Raw genomic sequence first — 27,314 nt, forward strand, 5'->3', positions numbered from 1 at the left:
TAGGCATGAACTGCTGACTCACCACTCGGTAGGCGAGAGGTCTTGCATCACCACCCAATTCCTGTCCTCTTTCCTCACTGTCGTCCTGATTGAGTCATTATACTGTCATTTTGGTTGGATCGAAATCCATCATTTACATTACTGTGACTGTCAAAAGAAATTTCAGAGGGTTTTCCTGGATATGAATATTTTATTGAGCGAGAAACAAACAGCCTGACAACAAGGAGACTTTCAAACCAAAGGCAGTTAGGGAGCGGGGCTCCCAGTAGTTACAGCTCAGTTTATGAAGCAGGAATCAGTAAGGGATTTCTATTGTGATTTGTGACTAGAAACACGTTTCTTCCCATTTCATAAGCTTACTTGCCTTATGCTTCCTTGCATAAGCTTAGCTGCAAGGTCGCACTGACGTGAAGGGTGCTTCCTTTTTGTTTTTCCAGTTATTTTATTGAGGTCACAATGATTTATAACATTGTGTAATTTCAGGTGTACATTATTATTTATCAATTTCTGTACAGACTGCATCGTAGTCTAATTTTTACCTGTCACCAAACAAATGTGCCCCTTTACCCCTTCCCCACTATTAACCACCAATCTGTTCTCTTTATCCCTGTGTTTATCTTCCACATGTGAGTGAAATCATGTGGTGTTTGTCTTTCTCTGTCTGGCTTATTTCGCTTAGCACAATACCCTCAAGGTCCATCCATGTTGTTGCAAATGGGACGATTTTGTCTTTTTATGGCTGAGTAGTATTCCATTGTATATAGCTATATACCACATCTCCTTTATCCAGTCATCAGTCCATGAGCACTTGGGTTGCTTCCATGTCTTGGCTATTGTGAATAGTGCTGCAGTGAACATAGGGGTGCATGGGTCTCTTTGGACTGTTGATTTCAAGTTCTTTGGATAAATACCCAGTAGTGGGATGGCTGGGTTATATGGTACTCCTATTTTTAATTTTTTGAGAAATCTCCATACTGTTTTCTATAGCGCCTGCACCAGTTTGCATTCCCACCAGCAGTGCGTGAAGGTTCCCTTTTCTCCACATCCTCTCCAACGTTTGTTATTTTTTGTCTTGGTAACTATAGCCATTCTGACAGGTGTAAGGTGCTATCTCATTGTAGTTTTGATTTGCATTTCCCTAATAATTAGTAATTTTGAACATCTTTTCATGTGTCTATTGCCCACCAGCAGTGTTTAAGCGTGGTAACCATGAGAATGTGCTTCTCAGGTCTCCAGTTGCAGGGAGTTCATTGACCAAGGGTTCCAGATAGTAAGACCCTCGTCTCAGTTGGGCTGAGTCGGAAGGATGCTTATAGCAGTATCGGCCCCCGCTCAGGATCTCACTCCTCCAGGGAGGGCTGTGTACCTTAGGGTGGCTCCTGCCTGGCGGGCTGAGAAACTCCGCTGCTCCTGAAGTTGGCTTTTTACCTATCCAGAAGGACTTTCTGCCTCTTCCGCCTTAGTCAGGACTGTCCCTTGTTGTGGGGGTTCTTTTTATCCAGTTTTCAGTTTTCTATCTAGGGTAGTTTTTCCAAAAATAGTTGTAACCTGGTTGTGTTCATGGGAGGAGATGAGTTCAGTCTGCCTACACTGCCATCTTGAAAAGATCCTCGGACCAAGAGTTCCAGCTGCTGCATTCTGAAGTCCATAGCCTGTTTGCCTGAGGCCATGCTTCCCATGGGCTGCTCCTAGCCAAGGACTGAGCACCGTTAAAGAAAAAAATATTCATGCCACTTGTTGAATATGCTAAGGCAGGCTTTATTCAAGGGGGGCCATGGCAATAGCTGTAGGACCATTGTCGTGGGGTCTTGCAGTTGGGGAGAGAGATGGGGTTCAATACAGCATGAGCAAGTGGGAGTTTGTAGACGAGGAGCGGGGTGGGGCTCAGTGGATAGAAAATTACTAAGTGGAAACATCAGGGGTGAGGTGGAGGGATTCTGGCTAAACCAACCTAACAGGATTCTTGCTAACAGCAGAACAGAGTATCAGATGTCACCTGGAGGATGGTGGAGGATGAGGAACCTGATCAGATATGGAGGGTGATCAAATATCAAAGGGGAGGGCTCCTAGTTAAACTGACTTAGCAGAATTCTTGCCAAAATTAGACAATGCAGAGATAAACACAGAAGTCAAAAAGTCAGGCCTAGTTGAAAAAGAGCTCAGGGAGGCTGAGTAGAGTTTAGTGAAGGAGACAATCCTCCTCAGCACAGAGGGACACCAGGCAGGGCCATTCTTGGGAGACACAGGCTCTGCTGATGGCTGCCTTGGGTTCCAGGTTGCCCCAGTGGCCTTGCTGTACCCTCCTGAGACCGAACGGCAGCCCAGGCACGTCCACCCAAGCTTCTCCCTCTCCTTCTCAGAGAGTCAGACTCGCATCATGGTCTGACAGCTCTCCTGGCTTAACCCAGCTCCCTCCCATCTTGTGTTGTAGGCGTTTCCCCTAATAAAATGTCTCATGCACTTAATCCTGTTCTGGTGGCTGCTTCTCAGAGGACTCAGGTTAACACGACAAGAATGACTGTTTCCCCACAGTCTGTCCAAAACAGCAGTTGACCTTTTGCCATTCTGTTGATCTTTGCCATTTTGAGTGATGACAATTGGAGTCTCAGATCAGATTTTCACTTTTATTGCTCTTGCTATAAGTGAATTGAGGATCTTTTCATGGTAAGAGCCTTTGTATTTACTTTCTGTGAACTATCTGTTCTATCTCTTGCCCATTTTTATTTCTGTCATTGGCCTTTTTATTGATTTATAAGATTCCTTATATATTAAGGTAGTTAGCCCTTTTGCATTATAAAAATTTTCTCTGTATTTGGTCTTTTCATTTATTGAAATGGTATTTTTAAATATGCTTATGCCTTAGTTAATATATGACTTTTAACAAAGCAAAGAAAATGCACACCATATAGCAAAAGGAAAAAATTTAAAAAGCAACAAAAACAGCCCAAGGGTGACAGTGTCACAAAGAGCAAATATACGTCACGTAGTAGTCAGTGGCCTGAAAACTGCCAATTAAAGGAAAACAACTCTCAGATTGGATCACAGCACATAAATCCTAAATTATGCTGTATATAAAAAGCACATCCATACGAGAGGACTGAGGTCGCACGGCAAACCATCCCTGAAAACTGGGGAGACGGGCAGATTGACAGAATCACAGCTTACCTTGAGCAGAAACGCCAGGCGGAGCCAGGACAGGTCGGAATCCTTCAAGGAGAAGTGGCTCATTGCTGGAGACCGGGCTTGGGCTAGCTCGAGAGGTCTGAACTCCTGGAGCCCGAGCCTTGACGGAGCCCCTACACTTTCCTGATTTTTTTCCTTCAGGAGCCCCACCAGGCTCTCAGAGTGAAGATCAGAGAGAAATGCCCTGTGCTTCTGGCAGGGGGAAGGGAGAAGTAACCGTTCTGAAATATGACCACAGCGTTCTGTTCTTAACCAGGCCCTGCCTTCAAGGGAAAGTGTTCTGCCAGAGTCTAACCAATGTGGGTTTTACCAGAGACTTAACTGGGAGGGGAGAAACTCCCCAACTGCAGCCCCTTCTAGCCTTCCTGTCTTACGTAAGGGGTAAAAGAGAAAGCATGACCACTTGTGAAGGCCACAGCCCAGGGGCTCAGGCTCTCCAAAGCCTGAGACCTAATCATAGGACTCAGTAGTAGTTGGAATAGGAATATATATATAGTATAATAGGAAGTAGCAGACTACTTCCCCTTCCCACATCCTACCACCACATAAATAAGGCTCCTGTGAAATAACGGGGTTACAGCTGACAAGAACTGCAAGGCTAAACCCAATTTTAAAGGGTCTCTCGGGATATCCAGGACCTAGGGGAGAAATTTTAGCCTTTAACACCTACAGCTACAGCAGATAGCAAATACAGCCTGACTCCCAGCCAGATGACCGTGGAGCCTCACACTAAGATCTGTGTACCTCAGTTCCTTTTACCTGATGTCCCATGGCTGGCTTTCAACAAAACAACAAGGCACACCAGAGGTAAAAAACACAGTTTGAAGGCACGGGGCAAGCTTCAGAACTTGACTCAAATATAGCAGAGAGTTTGCAATTAGCAGACCAGGAATTTGAAACAGCTCTGATTCATATGCTAAGAGCTCTAGTCAAAAAAGTGGACCAAATACAAGAACAGATGAGTAACGTGAGCAGAGAGGTGGAAACTCTAAGAAAGAATCGAAAGGAAATGGTGGAGATTGAGAACACTGTAAGAGAAGTGGGAACACCTTCAATGGGCTCATCCATAGACTAGACATAAGCAGGGAAAGAACCAGCGGGCTTGGCTTAATTCTTTTCTCTTACACTGAAAATCTTGGTTCCTAGTACCATCATGTTCGCTTTCAAATTACAGCATCAACATAGCTACTGAGTGAACCTACAAATTTCCTTTCAGTTCTTTCTGTCTTTAAAAATATTCCATTATTAAACAATCCAAATACTGCGACCGAAGCCATGTGAAATCATTTCTTCTATAGTTGTGTTACATATTTGATGTGCAGTTAGATTTATTTCAGTTTGTTTTAAATTCTAGGGTTTGTTTTGTTTTTCTTTGGATTTTATTTAATTTTTTAATACATTTACATGGTTCAAAAATCAACATTATGTGTACAAAATAAAATCGTACTCAAAGAAATCTCCCCGATACCCTCCACTTTGTTCTCCTCACCCCCTTTTCTCATCCTCATTAATTTTTTATTAATTTCTGATTTATGCTTCCAGTGGTTTTTTTTGGTCAAAAATAAGCAAATTGGATGTGTGTGTATATATATTATATGTGTAATATATATATAATTAATACATCCTTGTCTAGGTGTTTTATATATATGTATATATATGTGAGTATATTTATGCATATGTGTGAGAGAGAAATATATATATATCTCCTTTCTTGTATAAAAGGCTGCAACCTTTATACACAGTTCTGCACTTTGCTATTTTCCCTTACCAGTATAATAGAGGTCACCACATATCAATACATAGAGATTGTCCTCATTCCTTTTTATGGGTGCATAGTATTCTATGGCTTGGACGTATCATAGTTTATTCCATCAGGTCTACACTGATAGATGTTTTTACTGTTTGAAATATTTTGGTCTTACAAATACTACTACAATGAATAACCTTGTGAAGATGTTGTTTTGTAATGAATTATAATAAGGCGAATACTTGTGAACCACCATCCAGGCTAAGAAATAGACTATCACTAACGCTCCACAGGCCTTCTGTGTCCCCCTTTCCAAATGCAGCCCCCCTTCCTTATTGTCCAAAGGTAACCTCTATTCTGTTTTTTATAGTGATCATTTCCATGCATTGCAAAACACTATTGTTTAACTTTGTCTATTTTGAAATTTATATAAATGGAATCTCAAACCATATGCTCTTTTGTGTCTGACTTCTTTTGCTCAAAATTATATTTGTGAGAATCATCTTTGGTGGTGGATGTAGCTGTCGTTCACTGACTTGCATTGCTGTGTAATACTGCATTGCATAAATATATACGACTTATTTATTCCTTCTGCTATTGAGTGACATTGAATCGTATCTAGTTTGGAGCCGATATGAATAACAGTGCTGTGAATAGTCCTGTTCATGTCTCTTGGAGCACACGTGCATATATTTCAGGTGGGTAATGTGTTTGGAGGGGCCACCACCACAACCCTCAACTTCAATGATACTCTAGACAGACTCATAAGACTCAGTAACAACTAATACTTATGGATAAGCTTCATGACACCAAAAGATACGGAACAAAAGCTTCTCTACGGTGTGCTGGTGGTTAACTCCCTTAGTTTATCTTTCTCTGAAATATCTTTATGTCATCTTCATTGCTGAAAGATATTTTTCCAGGCTGTGCTGGCTCTTAATTTTCTTTCAACCCATTCAAGAGACCACTGCATTGTCTTCCGGCTTCCATTTCTCAGCTAACAACCTAAAAGCTGATTCTGTGAAAGTAACTGCCCTTTTTGTCCTTCTCTGATTCCTTTAAGCTTTCTTCCTTGTCTTTGGCTTTCAACACTTGTACCCCGCTGTGTCTGTTGTTGTAGCCCTATCTTATTTGGAGTCTGTTGGGCTTCTTAAATATGTGTGTATTGAAGTGCTTCATCACATTGAACAAAATCTCTGCTATTGTATCTTCTGCCCCATTTACTTGCTCCCGTTCTTCTGAGACTCCTAATGAAGCATATGTTAGACCTTATCACTATATTCTCTGTAGCCTACAGTCTGTTTTGTATTTTCCATCTTTGTATCTCACTGTCCTTCATTGTGGACAGAGCTGTTTTCCTCTGAATGTTTTCCTGTTCACTAATTCTCTCTTCTACTGTGCATATTCTGCTGTTAAAACCGTCCATTAACTGCTGGTTTCAGATATTATATTATTTTAGTTTTAGAACTTTATTGTGGTTTTCTGATTTCCATATCATTTCTTGTGGTTTCCAGTTTTGAGACTTTCGGTTTTATTTCTCATCTTCTTGGACATATTAAATATAGTTACTCTAAACTCTGTTAGCTAGTTCTACTATTGGGAAGCCCTGTGAGTCTCTCACTGTTACCAATGTTTTCTGCTGGTTCCAGGGGTTCTCATTTCTCTTGGCGTCTGTCCTCATGTACCAGGGTTCATTTGATAGCATACCAGACAGTGCATTTAAGAAATTATTATTTTAAAAATTGAGATGTTAGATGATATTATCTTCTTCTTCTGAGAATATTTGTTTTCTTCTGCCAGGGACCTGGAGCCATTAGCCATACAGAATGATCTGAATAAATGTTAAGGATTGAGTTTTTCTGGCCCACCCAGTTGTCTTAAAGCTGGGCTACAGTTATACAAGCTCTGATTTCTTTCTGCTTCGCTCTCACTTTTAGGATTCAACCCAAATAAAATTGGGGGATTTAACGTGACCTTCCCTTTAGTGGGCCCTGGCTTCCAACTTGTGTCCCACTCACCTCACATGGTTGTCAGAAGTGCTACTCACCTTATATGGTACTTTTCTAGAATTAACAAATGCTTCTAGGGTAAAGTAGCTTTATATGCTAGGCTTGCCACCTTGAAATTTAGTCTTCTCCCAAATCTTGGCCCGGGAATTCTTTACTGCCTTATTAGGTCTCTAATAGATTCAAGCAGATCTTTTTTTTAAAAAAAAAGTTCATTTTTGTTTTGTTTTGTTTTTCTCTATGGGAGAGTAGGTTCAGATTACTCAATTTTCCATTATCATAAGTGGAAGTTTCTTTTTGCTTCTTTTCAAGTTTTTATGGAGTATTCTTTAAAATTCTTGAAAAGCTGCTCCTCCATAAAGGACTTAGCCTAGAAGGCTCACAGGGGAGATAGGTAAACATGTCAAGAGCCGAATATGACAGCTCTGTATTCACTATTCCAAAGCATGGGAAACGGGGAAAGCTTCCAGATTCTTTCCATGAAGCTACCAGATCATTGATTCTAAAACTGGACAGAGGGTGCACGCACACAGACACGAGGGTCCCAAGACCTTCAGCAATAATTACCACCTCCAGGAAAGTCCGTCTTCTTCCTGCTTATAGAGCACAGGCCCCTTGAGGTTGATATGTCATATTTTCCTATTTAAAAGTAAAAATTAGGGGCCGACTCCGTGGCCGAGTGGTTAAGTTCGTGCGCTCCGCTGTGGCGGCCCGGGGTTCGGATCCTGGGCGCGGACATGGCACTGCTCTTCAGGCCACGCTGAGACGGCATCCCACATCCCACAACTAGAAGGACTTGCAACTAAGATATACAACTATGTACTGGGGGGGTTGGGGAGATAAAGCAGAAAAAAAAAAAAGATTGGCAACAGTTGTTAGATCAGGTGCCAATCTTTAAAAAAAAAAGTAAGGAGATAAACTGGGTTGCATTTTGTGGCTGGACAAAAGGCTGCCCGGGAGTCAAGCAAAGCCGCCGTCAGTCCGCTGAGGGGGAGGACCTATGGACGTGGATCGCAGAGTTGGGTTACATCCTTCTCTTATTGATCCACCTCTTACTACTTCATATTTATAAAATGGAAAAATGAAGGCTTATGCTGGGACTGAGGTTTCAGTGGAAAGATGGAAAAAGACTGTGCTGAATAAATATTAGTTTTTCCTCTCCCTGGCTGTTTATCTATATTATAAGATTAAATGCAGTTTCCAGGTTCCCCGCAGGACTGAGTCTATAGAAACTTGGGGATGGATGTGTGTGGACCGAGTAGGGGTGACTTTGAAGGAAGCTGGGTCTAGGCCAGCGCGTACCTGCGAGGGAGTGGTCAGCAACGAGGGCCGGGCAGTGACTCTGCCAAGAAAAGATCTTACAGAGCGGGGAGGGCTCCTCACTGCCCACTAAGAAAGGAGTTCTTTGTCTAATGCATATTTGCATTTCAGGCTCATAGGAGAGAAGACTAGAAATGTTGCAAGAGGAATAAATATTGCCATTGTTAACTGTAAGTTGTTCAGTGTTTTCTTTAAAACTTCTCTAAAAGCTCTGCGATTGGATTTTCAAAGATACCTTGGGTTTTCGAGGATTTTTGCATGCAATCTAGTGTAGGTTTATATTTTAATGCATTTTGAAATTATATATTTAATTATTTTTACAGTGCCTCACTTTACAGGTTATTTGTGGTACGTACAAAAAAAAAAAAAAAACCCTGAAACCAATTATAAGTAGACTTTTAAAAAAACAAAAAAGGCGCAGCAGGAGGCAGGGTTAAAACCAGATACGCAGAGGGGGACCTCAGGCCGTCCTGGAGTACAACCTCACATCCGCTCCTGGTGGCCCAGCAGAGGGTGACACCGCCAGCCAGTTGTCACCGCTGTGTGATAAAAGGCGACTCAGGCCTCAGGGGAAGCTCAGCTGGCCTCCTCTTAGGCCTGGGGCAACATTCTTTTGGGATTGCTGCTGGACCCCAGGCAATAGGAACAGTAGCAGGTTTGGGGAAACGGTGTCCCGTGGAGTACCTGAGCTGAGCGCATAGTCCAGTGACAGCAGGGCTGTAGAAACCTGAGACAAAATGTGCCCAGCCTCATAATCCTGCAGGAAAGCCTAATGGGGACCAGAAAGGGCTGAGTGGGGGCCCTGGTGGTTCTGCGGGCAGAGGCAGGTGTGACAGGAAAAAGCATAGGATCACATCTAACTGGAGGCAGACGGGAAGAAAGTTCTAGAAGAGCTGACAAGCCCTGTCTGTCCCCACATTGGTAACACCCCTCCAAGGAAGGCAGCCTTTTTTCCTCAAGCTGGGCCATCGCAGCAGTCATGCCTCCTGGAAAGAGACAGAAGGAACGTGCCATCTTGAGAACCGCGGTGCCACAAGGGTGCCCTGAGTCCCAACAAACTTTCTTTCAAAAGCCATTTCTTTTGTTTTCAGATGCGACTGGGAAAGTGATAGCAACACGGTATTTTGATATGTATGAAGGTGGTAAGAAAAACTTTTTCCTCTTAAAGTGAATTATAAACATAAGTTAGGATGAAAACACAAAAATGTCAAACATTCTTATTTTGTTTATTAAAAATATTGCCAGAAGCTCATGTGAGTATTCTAGAATGGTCTGACAGAAATCCTCTTAGTCCCTAATTGAGTTCGTGTAACAGAGGTTGAAGGCATTAACTAGAAAATATCTTTCCTCTGATCACAGTTGTCCTGGCTCTTTTCCTTCTATTCCTTCATTGGATAATGGGAAAGAAAATACCTCTTTTTTCAAAATCAAATATGTATAAAATAATGTGATCAGCATCCAGCCTTGAATATTGTCACAATTACTGTCAAGTTCATGCCTCCTGGGCTCGGAGCACGCATTCCTGGAACCAGTGGTGCCCCTTCACCTCCAGTGGTCTCTCCATTCTGGGCACTAGATCTTGAATGCAGTTGTTGGTTGGGATATACCAGCCCTTTTTATTTTTGTTTAACACCAAGAATTGTTGAAAACAAGTCTTTATAAAGATACTGAAGAAGGGGGCCGGCCCCGTGGCCAAGTGGTTAAGTTTGCGTGCTCCGCTTCAGCGGCGCAGGGTTTCGCAGGCTCGGATCCTGGGCATGGACATGGCACCGCTCATCAGTCCATGCTGAGGCGGCGTCCCATAAAACAGAACTAGAAGGATCCACAAATAAAATATACAACTATGTACTGGGGGATTTGGGGAGAAAAAGCAGAAAAAGAAGAAGATTGGCAACAGTTGTTAGCTCAGGTGCCAATCTTTAAAAAAAAGATCCTGAAGAAGAGCAATGAGAAATGCCTGGATACACTCGATAGGAACTATCCATTTTTACTTTGCAGTTAACTTAAGCATAAGTATAAAGAACCAGCCCCAGCGGTAAACAATGAGGTTTGAGATTAAGCTTTATTTTCTTCCTGTAAGGCATAGATAGGTCTCTTAGCAAAGACTTAGCCCCCTGTCCCATCTGGTCTGCGTGTCTCTGTGTTTCTCTTCTCCGTTCTGCACATCAGTGTCCTGGGGCCGCTCTGCTCTAAGGTGCTCACACTTGGGTCTGGGGTTTCGTGAGTAACTGCAGAGAAAACTCCACCTGTGCTGCCAATGTTGTGGCTGGTTTTGAGCTTGATTAATGGAATCTTCATGATCTGATCGTGCTGCTCACCTCCCGCGGTCCCACCATGGAGCCCCAGTGGCTGTCGACTGTAAGAGCCGGAGCACTGTTACGTGGTGGAGAGTCGGAGCGGACACAGAGGCTGCGAGCAGAGGACGCACAGCATCGAGGGCAAGAGTCTGAGGTAACAGAGAAGAGCCTAAAACTGATTTGCATCGACCCGACAGATAACTCTGGACCGATGACCAATTTTATTCAGAGTGCTCCCCCGAAGTCCCTGCTCCTCATGGTGACCCACGATGATGGCAGCAGCAGGTGAGTGGGGACAGGTTTGTCACAGTGGAGGTGGGGAAGAGAAGCCAGCTGGGTGGAGAACACCAGGCCCCAGCTGGCCCCTCAGTGCGTCCTCTAGGAAAGGACAAAACTCCAAGGAGCAAGATGCTTCTTCAAGGAAAAGGAATAGGGGACCAGGGCAAAACAGACTGTGCTTCTAAAGAGATGACTAGCCAGTGGAGGACGTAAGTACTAGAAGCTAAGGAATATTTCCAGGTAGCAAGACAGAGCCACTGCTGACTGTAATTAGGATGGAAAAGCAGTTAGCTTTTTACGGTTGTTGGCCAGAAAAGCTAAACCCAGTGTGGCACTGACACACGTGCAACGCTTTCACGACGGAGCAGGTGATCTGGCTCAGTGTTTCTCCCCGTCTGCTCTTCCAAGTAAACATGTGCGCCTTCACTGCCAATCTTCCCAGAGCCTCGAAGGGCCTCTCTGCACTGCGAACCTCCAGGAAGCGGCTCCTGAACACAGCATTGCCCACATGTGTTTGACCTCAGGTCCTGTTTTCACTAGAGCATCTTACCAGACTGAAGTGCCTTGATACAACTCTGAAACACTCAGATTTAACTCGTTTAGGAAAACCTGAACTTGTTATTTTTTCCTTTCCCTTTCTGCCCTCCATCCTTTGCTTCCTCTCAATTGTACCCCTTTTACAATGCAGTATTGTTTTAGGTTTTTCATTTTTTCTTTTTTTGGTACTGACTTGTCTGAATATGAAAGGGACAGTTTTAACATTCGCTGTCATCTTTCGGTAACTTCTCCACCTCATTTCGTGGTTGGTAAACAGGGGGTGCAGCAAGGAGCAAAAATTATGTTGGCTGAGTATGAGGATGTGATTGAACCCCAAGAAGCAGGGGCTTTTCAGAATTGAGAATTAAAACTCTGTACCCAGAATCGAGTCTAAGGGAGTCCTGGATGTTGTCGCAGGTTTTACTAGAAATTTGACATCCCCAATCAGCACGTGCCCTCTTCCTCCTGCCGTTCGCCCGAGGAGGAGATGAGTCGCTTTAGAAACCTCTATTCTGGGACAGACACAGTGCAACACACTGGGGTCTCCACATGAGACGTTCAGACACTGTCCCCTCTGTCCCCAGACTGAAGGAGGACGCCAAGAAGGCCATAGAAGCTCTTGGAAGTAAAGAAGTCAGGAACATGCGATTCAGGTCGAGCTGGGTATTTCTCACAGCAAAAGGCTTTGAACTTCCTGCAGGAATTGAGAGAGAAAAGGTGAGTGGCTTTTAAAGGTCCCTTCCCACAAAGGGTTGGTCCTCCGCACGCTGTGAGGTGAAGTGTTGCCGGTGGGTCAGAGCCGCCCGTCTCCAGTACGGTGCCTGCCGCACAGGGCGAGGCGGCGCCCGCTCGCTTCTCCACTCAGGGTCTGTGCCTGAGATGCCGAGTTCCTAAATCTGGGGAAAATCACCTCCTATGCAGCCAGCGCTCGGTCCGTCATTACAAGTCAAAGAGTCCATCATAAGATGCTCATAAGCCTTTCCCACTATGTCAGGTGCTTAACCAAAGTTTCAAACTTCTCAAATCTGTTTATAAGTAGAAAATCCTGAGTGGGCTATTGGTATTGCTCTTCTGTCCTGCTGCAGCCAGCCCTTGTCCCAAGCCTCTCTTTCCTTTGCCTCTGTCCTGGGGATGGTAATAGTGCTTACTAGTTAAGGTGGTTAAGGAGATTAACCAAGCCTGTGCACGGGAAGCACTTAAAACGGGGCAGACGCCAAACAAACTGGCGAAATGGAGCTCTCGTTGTTGCTGTTGCTGTAACTTGTTGCATGATTGATTATAAGTCCCTCCCACTATGTCCTTTATTTATCCAAGAAAAATAAAATCAAAAGAATGAAGTTCTAACGTATTAACTTAGTCTCCTGGGAAAGTTCCAACTAGGGTTGGCAAAGTGTTGTAGGAGTTGCAGGCTGAGGCCTCTGGGGATGAGCACGCAGCCTCTGTCACCAAGTACCGCTTTCCAGGAACCGTTGCTGAAACCCGACAGGCTCTGAAAGGGGGGGCGGTGGCTGCCTGCCAAGGAGGGAGACCTCCGACTGTTCCTTAGGAGAAGGGCCTCCTTTCTATGAGCTGGAAATTCAGAGGAGGCAGAGATTTGAATGTCTCCAAGGTGTGCAAGAGGTTGCCTCTGACTCCAGACCAGGACATTTGGTCCCGGTCCCCTCTTTGCGCTGTCCGCTGTGGCTTTGGGTCTGGGAAGGAAGGCAAACAGAAGCAGGTGGGCAGTTGGCGTCCCCTGGTTGGCAGGACCACCTGGGTGCAGGAGAAGGGGAGGCTGAGGTGTGACTTCATTGTGGCCACCACTCAGATGACTCGTGACCGGCTCGCAAGGGAGCCCTAGAGCTTCTCTGACGCCCTCGTTGTAGCCCTTGGAGGCTCAGAAATCGCGGTTATTTTAGCACGCATCTGAAAAAGCAGGTTTTCTCCTTGCACCTCTCATTTCTTTCACAGCCAGGAAGCCAGCTCTGCAGAACTTGTCAGGAGCATTTACCCGGGGCCGCAGTGTAGACCACTCGTTACTAATGATTGGGTCTGGACACCCAGGATACAGTTGAGACCTCACAGACTTGTCCTGATGTGTGAGGCGTTGCCTGGCTCTGCGTGGGGGGCTCCCTGGGCCACCACTACCTGGGCCCACATGGGGGTGAGGTGAGCCAGGTGCACGGCTAGGAGAGGGGCCTGATGTCCAGTGTCAGGTTTGCAGGGGGTCAGGTGTGATCTTGAACAGCCACCTCGCCTCTCTGGGCCTCTTTAGTAATACAGGGTCACCTTCTCCTCTGCTCCTTGTATGATCAGCACTAGTCTAGTGTCTTACAGATCTCCAGATTTTATGCGCTTAGCTGTGTGGTTTTGGGAAAATTAGTTAACCTCTCTGTGCCACAGAATCATCTCCTGTCAGAAAGGGATAATGACGGTGCCCATCCTACAGAGTCAGTGAGGACTAAGAGAGAGCAACACATGGGGCTCAGCCAGGATGCAAGGATGGAGCCCTGTAATCCCCAGCACCTGGGCCTTTCCGGAGCTCCCCTTCTCCCTCCCCCCAGCCCAGCCCTGACCTTCATTCCCACGTGCACATCCAAACTTCCCCTTAACATCATCTTCCAACTTCGCTGCCCTTTCCCCCATGCCTTACCCTGTCCCCTCTGCCCTTCCCAGTCTCCCCAGGTCACTAACTCAGCAGGAGTGGTGGGAGCAGCAGGACCACTGTGGGCACTGGTCGGGGGACAGAGAGGGTCAGGCCATGCAGGGAAGGGCTCCCACGTGTCAGCGCCTGTCCTTATTATTGTAATTGGAACTGTTACCTCAGATGCACCAGAAAAGCCAGGAGCGAGGCTCGAGTCCCTTTAACTCAAATGTTCACATCTCAACGAAGCTTCCCTGTTAATGTTTAGCTAAGGTGCGTGAAACAAATTCACATTGGAATTGCCCTGTAGCAGTGGCCTTGCCTCTCCCATTTTCTTTATAAGTGTCCACGCAAAATTACCAATAACCATTGTGTAGACAAGAGACAGAGGTGAGTTTGACCTGAGCCAGAGTGAGGACTATAACCTGGGAAGGCCTTTTCCAGAAAAGAAGAAAACGTTCTGGAGAAGCATGGCTCTCAGTACAGTCTTATATCTTTTTAGAACAAAGGACATGCATTAAACACGCCCAGGATACATATACCTCAACGTCTCAAAGACGTAATCAGCTGCCAATTAGCAGGTCAACATGACCCCGATGTCATGTCAATGTCGGGAAAGGGACTAGCCGGGCAGTGTTATCAATAGGGCGTAGGAGGGGAAGTCTGCATGCTTATCTGAAGAGAGCTCATTCTTTAATGGTTAAGCAGATGCACAATGAATGTTTGATAGGCCATAGGCCAGTCTTGCTAGTTCAAGTCGAATCAGTTTTCAACCCGGAATAGTCACGCCATGTACCTCAATGTGTGAGAAGGTCTGGTGATAAGAAAGAGAGTTTCTGGAATGGGCGGAATCGAGGAAGAGGCTGGGTCTCCAAGCGCTGCACTGAGTTTAGAGAGCCGATGTGTCTTGAAACGGTGGCTTTAAGGGAACTGCAGGAAATGTCTGTCTTGCCTGCATGTGTTGGTTGAAAGTTATTGTCCCAGTTGCAGCAAGAGTTCAAGGACTGGACCTGAACACGGCGAGCAGTTTGTGCAGGACTCACAAGAGCTATTGTGGTTTAGGGCACTAAAGGATGTTTGCTCAACCCTTGATGAGGCCTGAGCTGGTAGCCAGGGCCTCAACACAGTCCTTCTGAGAGCTTGAGTTAAGTCTGTCAGAGGAAGCATTTGTCTTCACATTTGAGATATTCAGACTCACACCCCGTCGATTTCCCTAAGGGCGGTGTATGGCTGTGTTGGGAGGGCCCCCAAGTCCTCGGTGGTCTCTCCAGCCACCGTGCACATCCACGCCCCCTGCTATTCTCAGAGTCAGCTTCCCAGGCACAGCTCTGGGGTCATTTCCATGCTCAGAAGCCTCTCCTGGCCTCACTACTGAATTGAATTTTGAAATGTAAGCTGGTTCTAGTTTCATAAGGGAGGAGCGACCTGAGACCCACAAACTGAGAAATAAACAAGGTGGCAGTCTAAAGGGAGGGTAACCTGGATTTGGGCCTGGACTCAGTCATCGCCAGCACTCAGCACAGGTCATCATTGTCATCACCTCCAGTGTGGTCTTTGTCTTGGTCCCTGGTGAACCAGAGCTCAGACCCTTGCTGCCAGCCCAGCTAATCCCTTCCCACTCTTCTCTCCATGCTTGTATACGCTCAACACACCAGCAAAACCACCACAATCTTTGCCCTCTTCCACCCATCGCAGAGCTTTCCCACGCTCGGACCTTTGCTTTTCCCTAAGTCTCCTTCAAGATCCGCCGTGTCAGGGAGGAAAAATTTCCCTTCCACCCTTCTAGGTTCTTTGTCTGGCCTAATAATTAAATTGACATAACACAGATCAACAGGAGAAAAACAAACAAAAGTTTACCATGTATACCTTCTGTCTACATGGGAGAGACTCAGAAAACTGAGTAACTCGCTGAAATGGCCGACGCCATCACCTTAAATACCTCCTTTAGCTAAAGATGAAAGAAGATGTTGGCGGGTGAGGAGTCAGTTATGGGAGGTGGCCAGGAAAAGCACAGTAAACAAGGGTAGGGCTGGTATGCAGATTTAAGTCCTTGCCTTCTCCATTGATAAATGTCTAGAGATTGAGTCATCCCCTGCTTCCTGGGGACGACAGCCTTACGAACAGAGATTTCTCTTATACATGTAAATGTTTCTTACAGAAGATAACTTCTACTTGGTTTTCAGAGCTTCTCTGCTTTTTCTTAAAAGATATTTTTATCTTTTAATATGTCTGCTATTTATTAAAAAATAACCAGGCTAAGATAATCCTGATGCCAAAGAGATGTATTTTGGGTGACAAATTCTGCTCCCCTACAAGCGTGGTGCCATTTCTTTTGTGAAGCCTTTCTGGGCCTTCTTCCCTGCCTGCGGGTGCTCGTGGCCCTCAGTGCCTTCCTTGACGGGCATGTGGTGCTTTGCCTTAGTGTTGTGTGTCTGTTCACACCTGGATTGTAACCTCTTGAAGGCATAGAGCACATTTTCTTCAATTGCGTGATCCCCAAAGTCCCAACAAAAGTCAGAAGGGTGGTTTTAAGAAGGGAGGTATAACCAAGCGAGATTTATCCCAGGAAAACAAAGTTGATTTAACATCCAAAAATCAATCAGTGTAAGACATCACATTAATAGAAGAAGGGATGAAAACTGCGTCACTCTCTCAATAGACACAGAAAACACACTGACACAATTCAGTACCCCTTCATGATAAAAACACTCAACAAACTTAGAAGGGAAATTCCTTAACCCTTTAAAGGGTATCTGCAAAAACCCATAGCTGACGTCATATTTAATGGTGAAAAATAGGAGGGTTTCCCTCTAAGATCAGGAACAAGACAGGGCTGTCCATCTTTGCCACCTTTTCAACATCGTACAGGAGGTTCTAGCAGGGCAATTGGGTAAATAAATACATAGATGCCATTCACCTTAGAAAGGAAGAAATAAAACCATCTCTGTTCACAAATGACATGATTTTGTGTATAGAAAATCCTTAGGAATCCACTAAAAAAACTAAACTAATAAAGAAGTTTAGCAAGTTTGCAGGATATAAGGATCAATGTACAAAATCTATTTACTTGCAATGAACAATCCACAAATAGAATTCAGAGAACAATTCCATGTATAATAGCATCAAAAAGAATATAATGCTTAGGAATAAACAACCTAGGAGAGGTTAAGATTTATACACTACAAACTGCAAAACATTGCTGAAAGAAATTAAGAGGACCTTAAAAATGGAAAGATATTCCATGTTTGTGGATCGGAAGATTTAATATTGTTAAGAGGTCGATACTTAACAGCTGATGTACAGATTGATGTAAAGATTTAATGCAATCCCTATCAGAATCCTAGCTGACATTTTTTATATAAGTTAACAAGCCGATCCTAAGATTGATAGGGAAATTCGATGGACCCAGATAGTGAAAACAATATTGAAAAAGAAGAACAAAGTTGGAGAATTCACACTTCCCAATTTCAAAACTGACTGCAAAGCTGTAGTGATCAAGAAGGTATGGTACTGGTGTAAGATACTGTCAGGGAAGGAAATTTTCCTTCTACACTTCTGGGTTCTTCTGGCTAGCCTAAGAATTAAATTGATGTGAGACAGATTAACAGGAGAAAATCAAACAAAAGTTTAATAGCATGTATTTATGGGAGAGACCCAGGAAAACAGGGTAACTCACCAAAAGGGCCAAAGCTGCCGCTTTAAATAACATCACCCACAAAACACAAATAAGATGTTGGGGTTGGGGGAGTCAGTTATAGGAGGTGACCAGGAAAAGCACAGTAAACAAGGGTAAGGTTGTTTTGCATATTTAAGTCCACGCCTTCTCCACTGATAGGAGTTTCAAGAGAGTTACATGTTTTCTTCTTCCTGGTACAGAGAGGGAGATGCCCTTACAAATAGGGATTTCCCTTACAAATGTAAATGTCTCTTACAAAGGGTAACTTCTCCTTGGTTTTCAGAGCTCCCCCCATATCTGCTGTTTCTAAAACAGTACCCAGCCTAAAATAATCCTTATGCCAAAGAGACATATTTTGGGGTGGCAAATCTGCTCACCTACAATAGATATATAGACCAATGGAGTAGAATTGAGAGTCCAGAAATAAAACCTCACATTTTGGGTCAATTGATTTTCGACAAGGGTGCCAAAAGCATTTAACGGGGAATGAATAGTGCTGAGACAACCACATATTCACTTGCAAAAGGATGAATTTGGATCCCTACCTCACACCATATACAGAAATTAAGTCAATATGGGCCAAATAATTAAATGTAAGAGCTAGAACTATTAAACTCTTAGAAGAAAACATAGGCATAAATCTTTGTCACCTTGGATTAGGCAGTGATTTCTTAGCTATGACACCAAAAGCATAAACAACAAAAGGTGAAATTTGCATTTCATCAAAATTTAAAATGTTTGTGCTTCAAAGGACACCATCAAGAAAACACAAAGACAACCTACAGAATGGGAGAAAATATCTGCAAATCAAGGACTTGTATCCAGAATATATAAAGAGCTCTTACCACTCAATAATAAAAGGAGAACCTGATTTTAAAGTCAGCAAATGATCTGAATAGACATTTCTTCAAAGAAGTTGTACAGATGGCCAAAAACACATGAAAATATTCTCATCATTAGCCATCAGGAAAATGCAAATAAAAGCCACAATGAGATACCACCTCACACTCACTAAGATGGCTATAATGAAAAAGACATAATGAGAAGTTGGACAAGGATGTGGAGGGTTGAGAACCCCCCTACACTGCTCCAGGAAATGTAATAGTACAGCTGTTTTGGGAAACATCCTGGCAGTTCCTGAAAAGGCTAGGCACACAGTTACCATATGATCAAACAATTTCACTCATAAATGTATATCCAAGAGAATGAAAACATATGTTCACAGGAAAACTTGTACATGAATGTGCATAGCAGCATTCTTCATAATAGGCAAAAAGTGGAAACAACTCAAATGTCTGATTAATGGATAAAAAATGTATATACAAAATATGGTGTAGCCATACACTGGAATATTATTCAGCCATATAAATAAATAAACTACTGGGCCAACCCTGGTAGCCTAGTGGTTAAGTTCAGCCTTCTCTGCTTCAGCGGCCCAGGTTTGGTTCCCAGGCATGGACCCACACCGCTTGACTGTCAGTGGCCATGCTGTGGCGGTGGCTCACATAGAAGAAGAAGATTGGCAACAGATGTTAGCTCGGGGCGAATCTTCCTCAGCAAAAAGAAAAAGGAAAGAAAGTACTGATACATGTACAACATGGGCGAACCTTGAAAACAGACTCAGGGAAGAAAACCATACACAAAAGGCCACATATTGTATATTTCCATTTATATGAAATTTCTAGAATAGACAAAATCCATAGAGACAGAAAGTAGATTTGTGACTGCCCAGGACTGTGGGGGAAAGAGAATGACTGCTTGTGGGGCTGTGGTTTCTTGTTCCAGTGATGAAAATGTTCTAAAATTGATTGTGGTGAGGGTTGCATAGCTCTCTGAATATACTAAAAGCCATGGAATTGTACACTTTAAATGGGTGAGTTTTATAGTATGTGAATTATATCTCAAAGCTGTTATATAAAAAAAGAGAATTCCAAAGTTTAGGATGCATATTATCCTTTTTAAGCATTAGGTTAAGGGACTCCATTATCTGTAAAAAAAAAAAAAAAAAAAAAAAAAGTAGGAAAGCCTAAATCCCACATCAGTATGAACACACATCCTGAGCAAGGAATTTACAATTACCCTGAGAAACAGTACCCTCCTCCTCTCTGAGAATTGAAAACTAAACAGTAGACCTGTGCTGTCCAGGATGGCAGCTACTAGCTAAATTTGCATTTCCATTTAAATTTATTAAAATTAAATAGAATTTAAGATTCAGTTCATCGGTCACACTTGCACATTTCAAGTACTCAACTGCTAAACGTGGCTAGTGGCGGCTCTATTGGACAGTGTCGATTCCAGAACGTTTACATTATTGCAGAAAGTTCTAGAACTGCATTAACACCTGGGTCAAATATTAGTACGAAACACGTCGAGAGAAAGTAGGATGGAGCAAATTCCATTCTAGGAAGTGATTCTCTTTATATGACTTTGCTCATAGCCGACAAATATTTGTTGATTAGATTAGTGAATAAATAAAATTGTTTTCTTTCCTTTACGCAGATTAACCACTCTGACAATTCGAGGAACAGATATTCTGGCTGGCCTGCAGAGATACAGATAGAAGGCTGCATCCCGAAAGAGCCAAGCTAACGTTGCACAGGTTTAATAAATGTGGTTTTTGCTAGACAAATGCATCATGGAATGGCGCAAGGATCTTATCCAAGAGTCTATATATGATGAGTGTTTTGGGTTTGTCATCAGCCAACCAATTTCTCCTCGTTGTATAAAATCTGGGCACACAGTATTGTTATGCCAGTATTTATATAGTGAAGATAGAATGAGCAGGGAGACAGATGAGTGGGAATGATTAAAGGGAATAAAGGGATTTACCTGGAAAGGAGAGGGTTGGGGGAAGTAAGCGCTGCTTGCCCAGGGGCGGAGCTATTATTTGATCAGATCTAAGTGTGACCCCTGTGGTCCAGACGCTCTGCAGAGGGAAAACCTTCATTCCATTGTCACCAAGCACAGCCTTGTTTCAGACAGCCAGCTCCTAGGAGGGCTTGGCAGACTGCCTCGGTCAACTCCAGTTGACCCTTGAGCTCTTCCTGTGGGGCCATGAACTTATTCATCCCACAAATCTGGGCGCCTCCTACCTTCTGCCACTAGCAATGGGGTAATGAATGGGACCCAGTCTCTGCCCTCATGCAGGAGTGTCACTCCAATGACTGGCCTTTGTTTAATGGGGTGGGGACAAAGGAGGCTTGACAGACCCAGCAGAGTCTTCCCTCAGGAGGGCAACTGTATCCCTCCGACTCTCAGGAGACGCCTCATGGATCCAGGAATACCAGATCCCCACGCCCAGTGACTCGAGTCCAGGCATGCGTCTGATGGGGGTTAAGAAATGAAGTCATTGCCAAGCATCCGTTCTAACCTCCTTCTGGAGCCTGGCTAAGAGAAGAGCTAGGAGACTCCGATGCCAGGTTACCATTGCTTCTCGGGGCCTCCGGTTTCTCATCTGTAAGATGGAGGATTTGGGAAAGATGAAATGATTTCAAGCCCTTTGATCAGCAGGACCCCTTTTACAAACACGCTAGCACATGGCATCCTGAATTTCAACGTCCTCAAAGTAACAACTGCCCCAACTCTCAGTGGCTTACAACAGTGTTGATTTCTCCTTCGTGTTACATGTGGGCCACGGGGCCGCCTCAGCTCAGCCCAGGGCGCTGGGAGCCAGATCAGAGCGGGGTCCCTATCAGGCATGGAAGCCAAGAAGAGCAGAAATCCAGCTGCCCCACAGCTGCTGCCAGGACACCGTGTGAGCACCTGATCCTCGCATCCCGGTGCCCTGCCCTGTGGATGTCAACCACGTGGCAGTGGGTGGGGGACTGTCCTCCCACAGGAAAGGGGTGAATCTTTGTGAGCAGGAAGACAACGACCACTGAAAGCCAAGCAGTGCTCTGGCCCAGAGAGGACCGTGGGGCCTGCTGGCCTCCTGCCTGGCCCTCACCCCTCAGGGAGCAGGGCCTCTCTCTGCAGAGGAGTCTGCAAACCCAGGATGGGATCTTGGCTCGGGCCCTGATATGGGCTAAATTCTGTCCCCCCAAAATTCATAAGTTGAGTCCTAACACCCAGTCCCTCAAAACATGACCTTATTTAGAAATACGGTCATTGCAGATGGAATAAGTTAGAGTAGGGAGGACCCTAAGCCAACATGACCGGTGTCCTTATAAAAAGGGGAAATTTGGAGACACACACAGACACAGGGAGAGCACCATGTGAATGAAGACAGAGATCAGGTGATGCTTCAAAAGCCATGGATTGCCAAGGATTGCCAGCAGCCAGCAGGAGCTGGGAGAGAGGATGGAACAGATGCTCCCCCAGAGCCTTTGGAGGAAGCACAGCCCTGCTGACACCTTGATTTTGGCCTTCTGGCCTCCAGAACCGTGAGAGAATAAATTTCTGTTGTTTTAAGCCCCTCAGGATTGTGGTGTTTTGTCACAGCAGCCCCAGGACACTAACGTAGGCCCTTTTAGGTTCTAAACTCTTTGATACACATAGGCATTTCTGTATTAAGAAGAGGTGGGAGCGTAGTTTTACTCTGGCCGAAATTACCACATTTTCACGGCATCATTGATCTTAACTCGCTGTAATAGGGCAGGCCTTGGGCACTCCTGAGCAGGCTCTCCAGGAATCCTGCCTGGGCGCTGAACACCACCAGCACCACCACCCCCGCCAGCATCCTGTGACAGCCCTGGGGCCCCTTCCCTCAGCTGGCCCTGCCGCTCTTACTGCTGCCCTCCCTAGGGCCCAGGACTCTGAGTTGTTTGTGTCCTATTCCCGCCTACAGGGCACTGGGGGTGGAGACCGGCATCGCCCCTACCTCATGCCCCAGACTGGGGATGCCCTCCAACATCTGTTCTCAGGATGGCACCGGCTGATGCTCCCCTGGAAAGCTTGGAACGCCTGTCCCAAAATATAGAACTGACTAAAAACATCTTAGTTGTGACCCAGCTGTATTTCTTTCTCCAGGTTTATGTTGTCTACCTAAATTTTCATTTTATTCCATTAAATGAAATGGCAATCGGTAGAACGGCTTCCACGATATTACTACTTGTGAGATTTCTCACCTGGGTTATAGGGTCTGGTTTAGGCTCTGTCACAAGGTTTTCTTTTAGCAGGTCTTGTGAAACGCGTTCTAGCCCCTTTCTCAGTCTTCACAGGGGAGTTCACAGCCCGAGAAGGATCCCAGCAGTGGGATCTGTGGGAGCTGGCCATCCTGACATTGTCATCACTGCCTGCCTGCCCTCAGCCCCAAGGTGGCGACTGCTTCCTCTCTCCCAGTGCTCTGTGCCTCCGCCTTCCAGCCTGGAGGTGGCTCCTGGGGCAGGAAGGGGAGGTGTCCCCCACCAGCTCAGCTCCCTGGGTCCTCCACTTACTGGGAAACCCCTCTGGCTCTCTCTGCAGGAGTCCGGGGTGGTAACCAGTCCCCTTTCTGGGTTCTGACTGGGAGGAGTCTGGGAAAAGGCAGCAGGATGGAGACGGGTACAAAGAGCAGGGGCTGCCAGGCAGGTGGGGAGGGAGGGGTTACCAAGTGGAGCACCGGGGACGTGCAGGGCAGTGACACTGCTCTGTCTGATACTGTAATGGCGGCTACGCGTCGTTATACATCTGTCCAAACCCGCAGAATGTGCAGCACCAAGAGGGAGCCCCACTGTTACCTGTGGACTCTGGGCGATGTGATGTGTCAGTGCAGCTCCATGAACTGTAACACACGTGACAGACAGCTGGGGGTTTTTGAAGTGGGGGAAGCTGTGTGTGCATGTGTAGGGACAGGGGTATGTGGGAAGGCTCTGTACCTTCACCTCAATTTTGCTGTGAACCTAAAACTGCTCTAAAAAGTAAAGCCTATTACAAAAAAAAAAAAAACCTGCTCAGGAGACTGCGACTTAGATGGGCAACCACCCCGGGGCGTCCTAATTGCCCAGACCAGTCCTGAAAATGAGCGTAAGCCCCCCACACCGCAGGCAGCCCAGGAGCCTTCCCCACCGAGTGCAGACCCCGCCCTCCCTGTGGCCGTCCGAGGTCACGGGCCGCGCGGTGGCCCGGAGCATCCTCCCCCGCCCTGCAGAGGGACCAGGGCCTTTAGGCTCCGCCCCCCGGGAGGCGGGGCATTTCCTGATCTTCTCAGCATTTGTTACCGAGATGCCTGTGCTTTCGACACCACAAGATCCATAACAGAGCTTGTCTCTGACTGAGGAGAGGGGTGTCGCCAGCTGAGACGCTCCACCCCCTGCGTGCGCCTTTCTCTCGTTCTAACCCAAAGGTGTGGCCACTACCAGCCCCCAGGCCAGTCCCCGATCGGGCACCTGAGATGACGTTCTATGTGCCAGCCACCCTGGGGTGGACCCTCCCCTACTCCTCGGGCCTGCCCCATGATGGGGTCACCATTGTCACCCCCCTTGGAGCAGGAGGGGTCCAGAGAGTGAGGGGTCAGCGGGCTTGGGACCCCACCGTGCCCTCTGCCACCGCGCCCTGCTGGAGCGAACGCCCCCGGCTAAGAACTCTTGCCCGTCCCCAGGAGTCCGCGGTCCCCACCTCTCTTCGATCCGGGAAAGGCCTGCGTGCTCTCATTTGTACCGCTGAGAGGTCGGCCCGAGGGTGGGTGCGCTGGCCCAGAGGGCTGGGGGCTTCGCGAGCTCGCAGCGGCGCCGGCCCTTTTGCGGGGTCGGCAGGATCGCCGAGACGCGGTGGGCGCGTGCAGGAGCCGAGCAGAGAGCAGCTGAGGACCCGCCCTGCCCTCTGAGGCTGCTCAGGGTGTTCCCTCCCCGGGCTTGTCACACCCACGGGCGGCAAGGACCCCGTCCTTAGAGTTCGAATCTGCAGGCGACCCGGGTCCCTCCTGGAGAGGCGGTTGGGATGAGGGGCGTGGAAGAGGGGATGCTGTTTTGACCCGGAGCGGTGGGGCTCCCAGCTGCCCTTGCTGCCTCCACATAAGCTAGCATCACCCTGTCTGGCTTCCCAGGTGTCTCAGCTTGTGCCTTTCCTGGAGCAGTAGACGCACGGGGGCCTGTTATAAAGGACAGCAGTGCGGAAGCACAAAACCATCCCACTGCCAGGTCCGCTGCCCAGCCCCTCCCCTCCGTTCTCAGCCTCCGCCCGGGGACACTGGAGTGACACGGCTCAGTATTAGATGCTGCGGTGCGGACCTGGACCACTGCCTCCCTGGACCACTGCCTCCCTGTGACCTCTTCATTGTAAAAACATTTTTTAAGCCCCTAAATTCCTTCTTTAAAGAAAAGCTTGCCCACCAGAGCAGTAACTAATATGAAGGAGCAAAGAGGTGCTCAGGAGTTTTTTTCTTAGTTTATAATGTTGATTTCTGTTTTGGTGATGATCGAGAGAGTGAAACCGAGACTGAGGGCTGCTTCCTCGCTCCTGAGTCACTCCCCCCGCCCCATCGTGAGGGCTTCTGGAGTTCCAGACAGTTGCCCTCTGATGATGGGAATGCTTAGCTCACCGCCTCCCTCCCCCCAACTTTTGTCACAGAGCAGAGGGTCTTTCGGAGCGCTCAGGTGCATGCCTGCATTTTTGCAGATGAAGTAATGGAGGGCTGGAAGATCCTGCTGGCCCAGGACTGAGTTCCTGGCTTGAAGCCAGCGTCTAGTGTGGACCCCACCCTCCTCCTGTCCCACCAGGGAGCAAGAACTTGCCAAGGGGGTGGGAACCACTGAGTGTGAGGGTATGCATTGCACAAATGGGTCATTTCGGCAAGCTGTGGACTTCCCTTCCTTGGATATTCAGGGTTTAACATGGGGAGAGGGTGACATTTGCTGGAGTTCCTCAGGCTCAATGCCCACGGGACATCTCAGACCTTTCAGATCACACACTGGAGTGTGCCCTGCAGGGTCCAGAATGGGAGCCACATACACAGTGGCTACTAAGTTAGTTAGAACTGAAAAGAATGAAACATTCAGTTCCTCAGTCTTGCTAACCACATCTCAAATGCTCAGTGGGCACCTGTGGCTCCCACATTGGGCAGAGAACAGAACGTTTCCATCGTTGCAGAAAGTCCTATGGGAAAGCACTGCCCTGTCACTGGATCTCCAAGTGTGGCTGGTCATCAGCCTCCCCTGCAAACTTGTTCGCAATACAGACTCTCTGCCTGCCCATGATGGGCTCCTTCAGATCCCCGGGATGGGCCCAGCCCCCAGCCCCCAGCCCCCTTGTGTGTTCACATGTCCCAGGGAGCCTCAGCCGCAGGTCTAGCCTGAGGACCACTGCGTGAGTCACTGGGGATCATGTTGCCTCTTTAGTTTCATTTCTGTGGTCTGGCCATTAGTTTCATTTCTCTGGCAGTTGGAAAGGGAGAACAGTGCATGAGGGGGTGGTTCATACACCACATAAAAGGAGGGCAGAGGAAGGGAGAGAGTGAGTTGCCTGGTCTCTGCTCTGGAGGTGCGCAGGTAAGAGCTGGGCTGGTGCGGGGATGTGTTCATGCAGTAGAAGTCCCTTTTAACAGGAGCCATAAAGACAAGGTTCTGCACCTGCCCCTCTGAGACTCAGAAATGCCTGTTGCTGCTGGCCGCCAGCCAGCCCTGCATGCAGAGGGTAGATTCTAGAAGATAAGTGGCTAGTCTGGGAGCACAGGGTGGCCCCCTCTTCCCAAATCTGGCCAAAAGCCTTGTAGCCACAAAGCGGGGTGGCTTTTGGGACACCTTTGCTCAGTGTCCATGGAATGCACACAGCTGGGGGTGGGGTGGGAGCTTTGTGCCCCTATGATATTGTGATAAGAAATATATTGGCTGCAGTCACCACACTGGACATTGCATCCCCAGAGTTAATGACTCTATTGCATATTTGAAAGTTGCTAAGAGAGTAGATCTTAAAAGTCCTCATCATAAGAAAAAAATGTTGTAACTGTGTGTGGGGCCAGATGTTAACTAGACATATTGTGGTGATCATTTAGCCATATACACAATATTGAAAAAAAAAAAAGAAAGATATTATTTGGTTTTCATCCTCTTTCCTGGCACAGAGCTCCTAAAACCCTTGGAAATTCCTAAGTGAAGAGAGCACTGTCTTTTGTTATGTTAATGAGGTAACTTTTGGAAAGCAGATAAACATAGGGTCTGATTGCCAGGAGAAACAACCCTGTGATTGGAGGGTTGGAACCTTCAGTCCCACCCCTGACTCTGGGGAGGGGAGAGGGGCTGGAGGTTGAATAAATCTCCAATGGCCAATGATTTAATCAATCATGCCTATGTAATGGAGCCGCCATAAAAACCCACAAGGACGGGCTGAGGAGAGATCCCAGGGTGGTGACCATGGGGAGGTGTGGGGAGAGCGGTGTGCCTGGAGAGGACGTGGAAGCCCCACGCTTTTCCCCACCCCTCGCCCTATGCATCTCTTCCATCTGGCTGTTCCTGAGCTATATTCTTTTATAATAAGCCTGAAATTTAGTAAGTAAAATGTTCTCTGAGTTCTGTGAGCTGCTTTAGCAAATTATTCAAACTCAAGGAGGGGGTTGTGGGGGCCTCCAATCTATAACCAGTTGGTCAAAAGCACAGGTGACAACCTGAACTTGCAATTGGCGTCCGAAGTGGGCAGGATAGGGAGTGGGGACGTGGAGCTGTCTTGTGGGACTGAGTCCTTCCCCTGTGGAATCTGATGCTATCTCTGGTAGATAGTGTCAGAATTGAGTTAATTG

General features: G+C 46.5%; 2 protein-coding genes across 3 annotated transcripts in view; both read left to right on the forward strand.

The window, feature by feature from the left end:
• FAM3B (FAM3 metabolism regulating signaling molecule B) overlaps positions 1 to 20,297 on the forward strand; it is a 58,378-nt gene extending 38,081 nt beyond the window's left edge. For both annotated transcript variants that reach the window (XM_070597800.1, XM_008538182.2), the window contains 5 exons: positions 8,368 to 8,426; positions 9,348 to 9,398; positions 10,751 to 10,838; positions 11,954 to 12,086; positions 20,168 to 20,297. In XM_070597800.1, the coding sequence (XP_070453901.1) occupies positions 8,368 to 8,426; positions 9,348 to 9,398; positions 10,751 to 10,838; positions 11,954 to 12,086; positions 20,168 to 20,257 (421 nt within the window). In that variant the 3' untranslated portion in view covers positions 20,258 to 20,297. The remainder of the gene's footprint in view (positions 1 to 8,367; positions 8,427 to 9,347; positions 9,399 to 10,750; positions 10,839 to 11,953; positions 12,087 to 20,167) is intronic.
• Positions 20,298 to 25,910: 5,613 nt separating this feature from the next.
• The window catches only part of MX2 (MX dynamin like GTPase 2), a 37,655-nt gene continuing 36,251 nt past the window's right edge, over positions 25,911 to 27,314 (forward strand). Inside the window, exon 1 of the mRNA XM_008538191.2 lies at positions 25,911 to 26,070. The gene's annotated coding sequence lies outside the window, so the exon portion shown is untranslated. The remainder of the gene's footprint in view (positions 26,071 to 27,314) is intronic.

Source organism: Equus przewalskii, chromosome 27, assembly GCF_037783145.1.
Source record: "Equus przewalskii isolate Varuska chromosome 27, EquPr2, whole genome shotgun sequence".
In the NCBI taxonomy this organism is placed as follows: domain Eukaryota; kingdom Metazoa; phylum Chordata; class Mammalia; order Perissodactyla; family Equidae; genus Equus; species Equus przewalskii.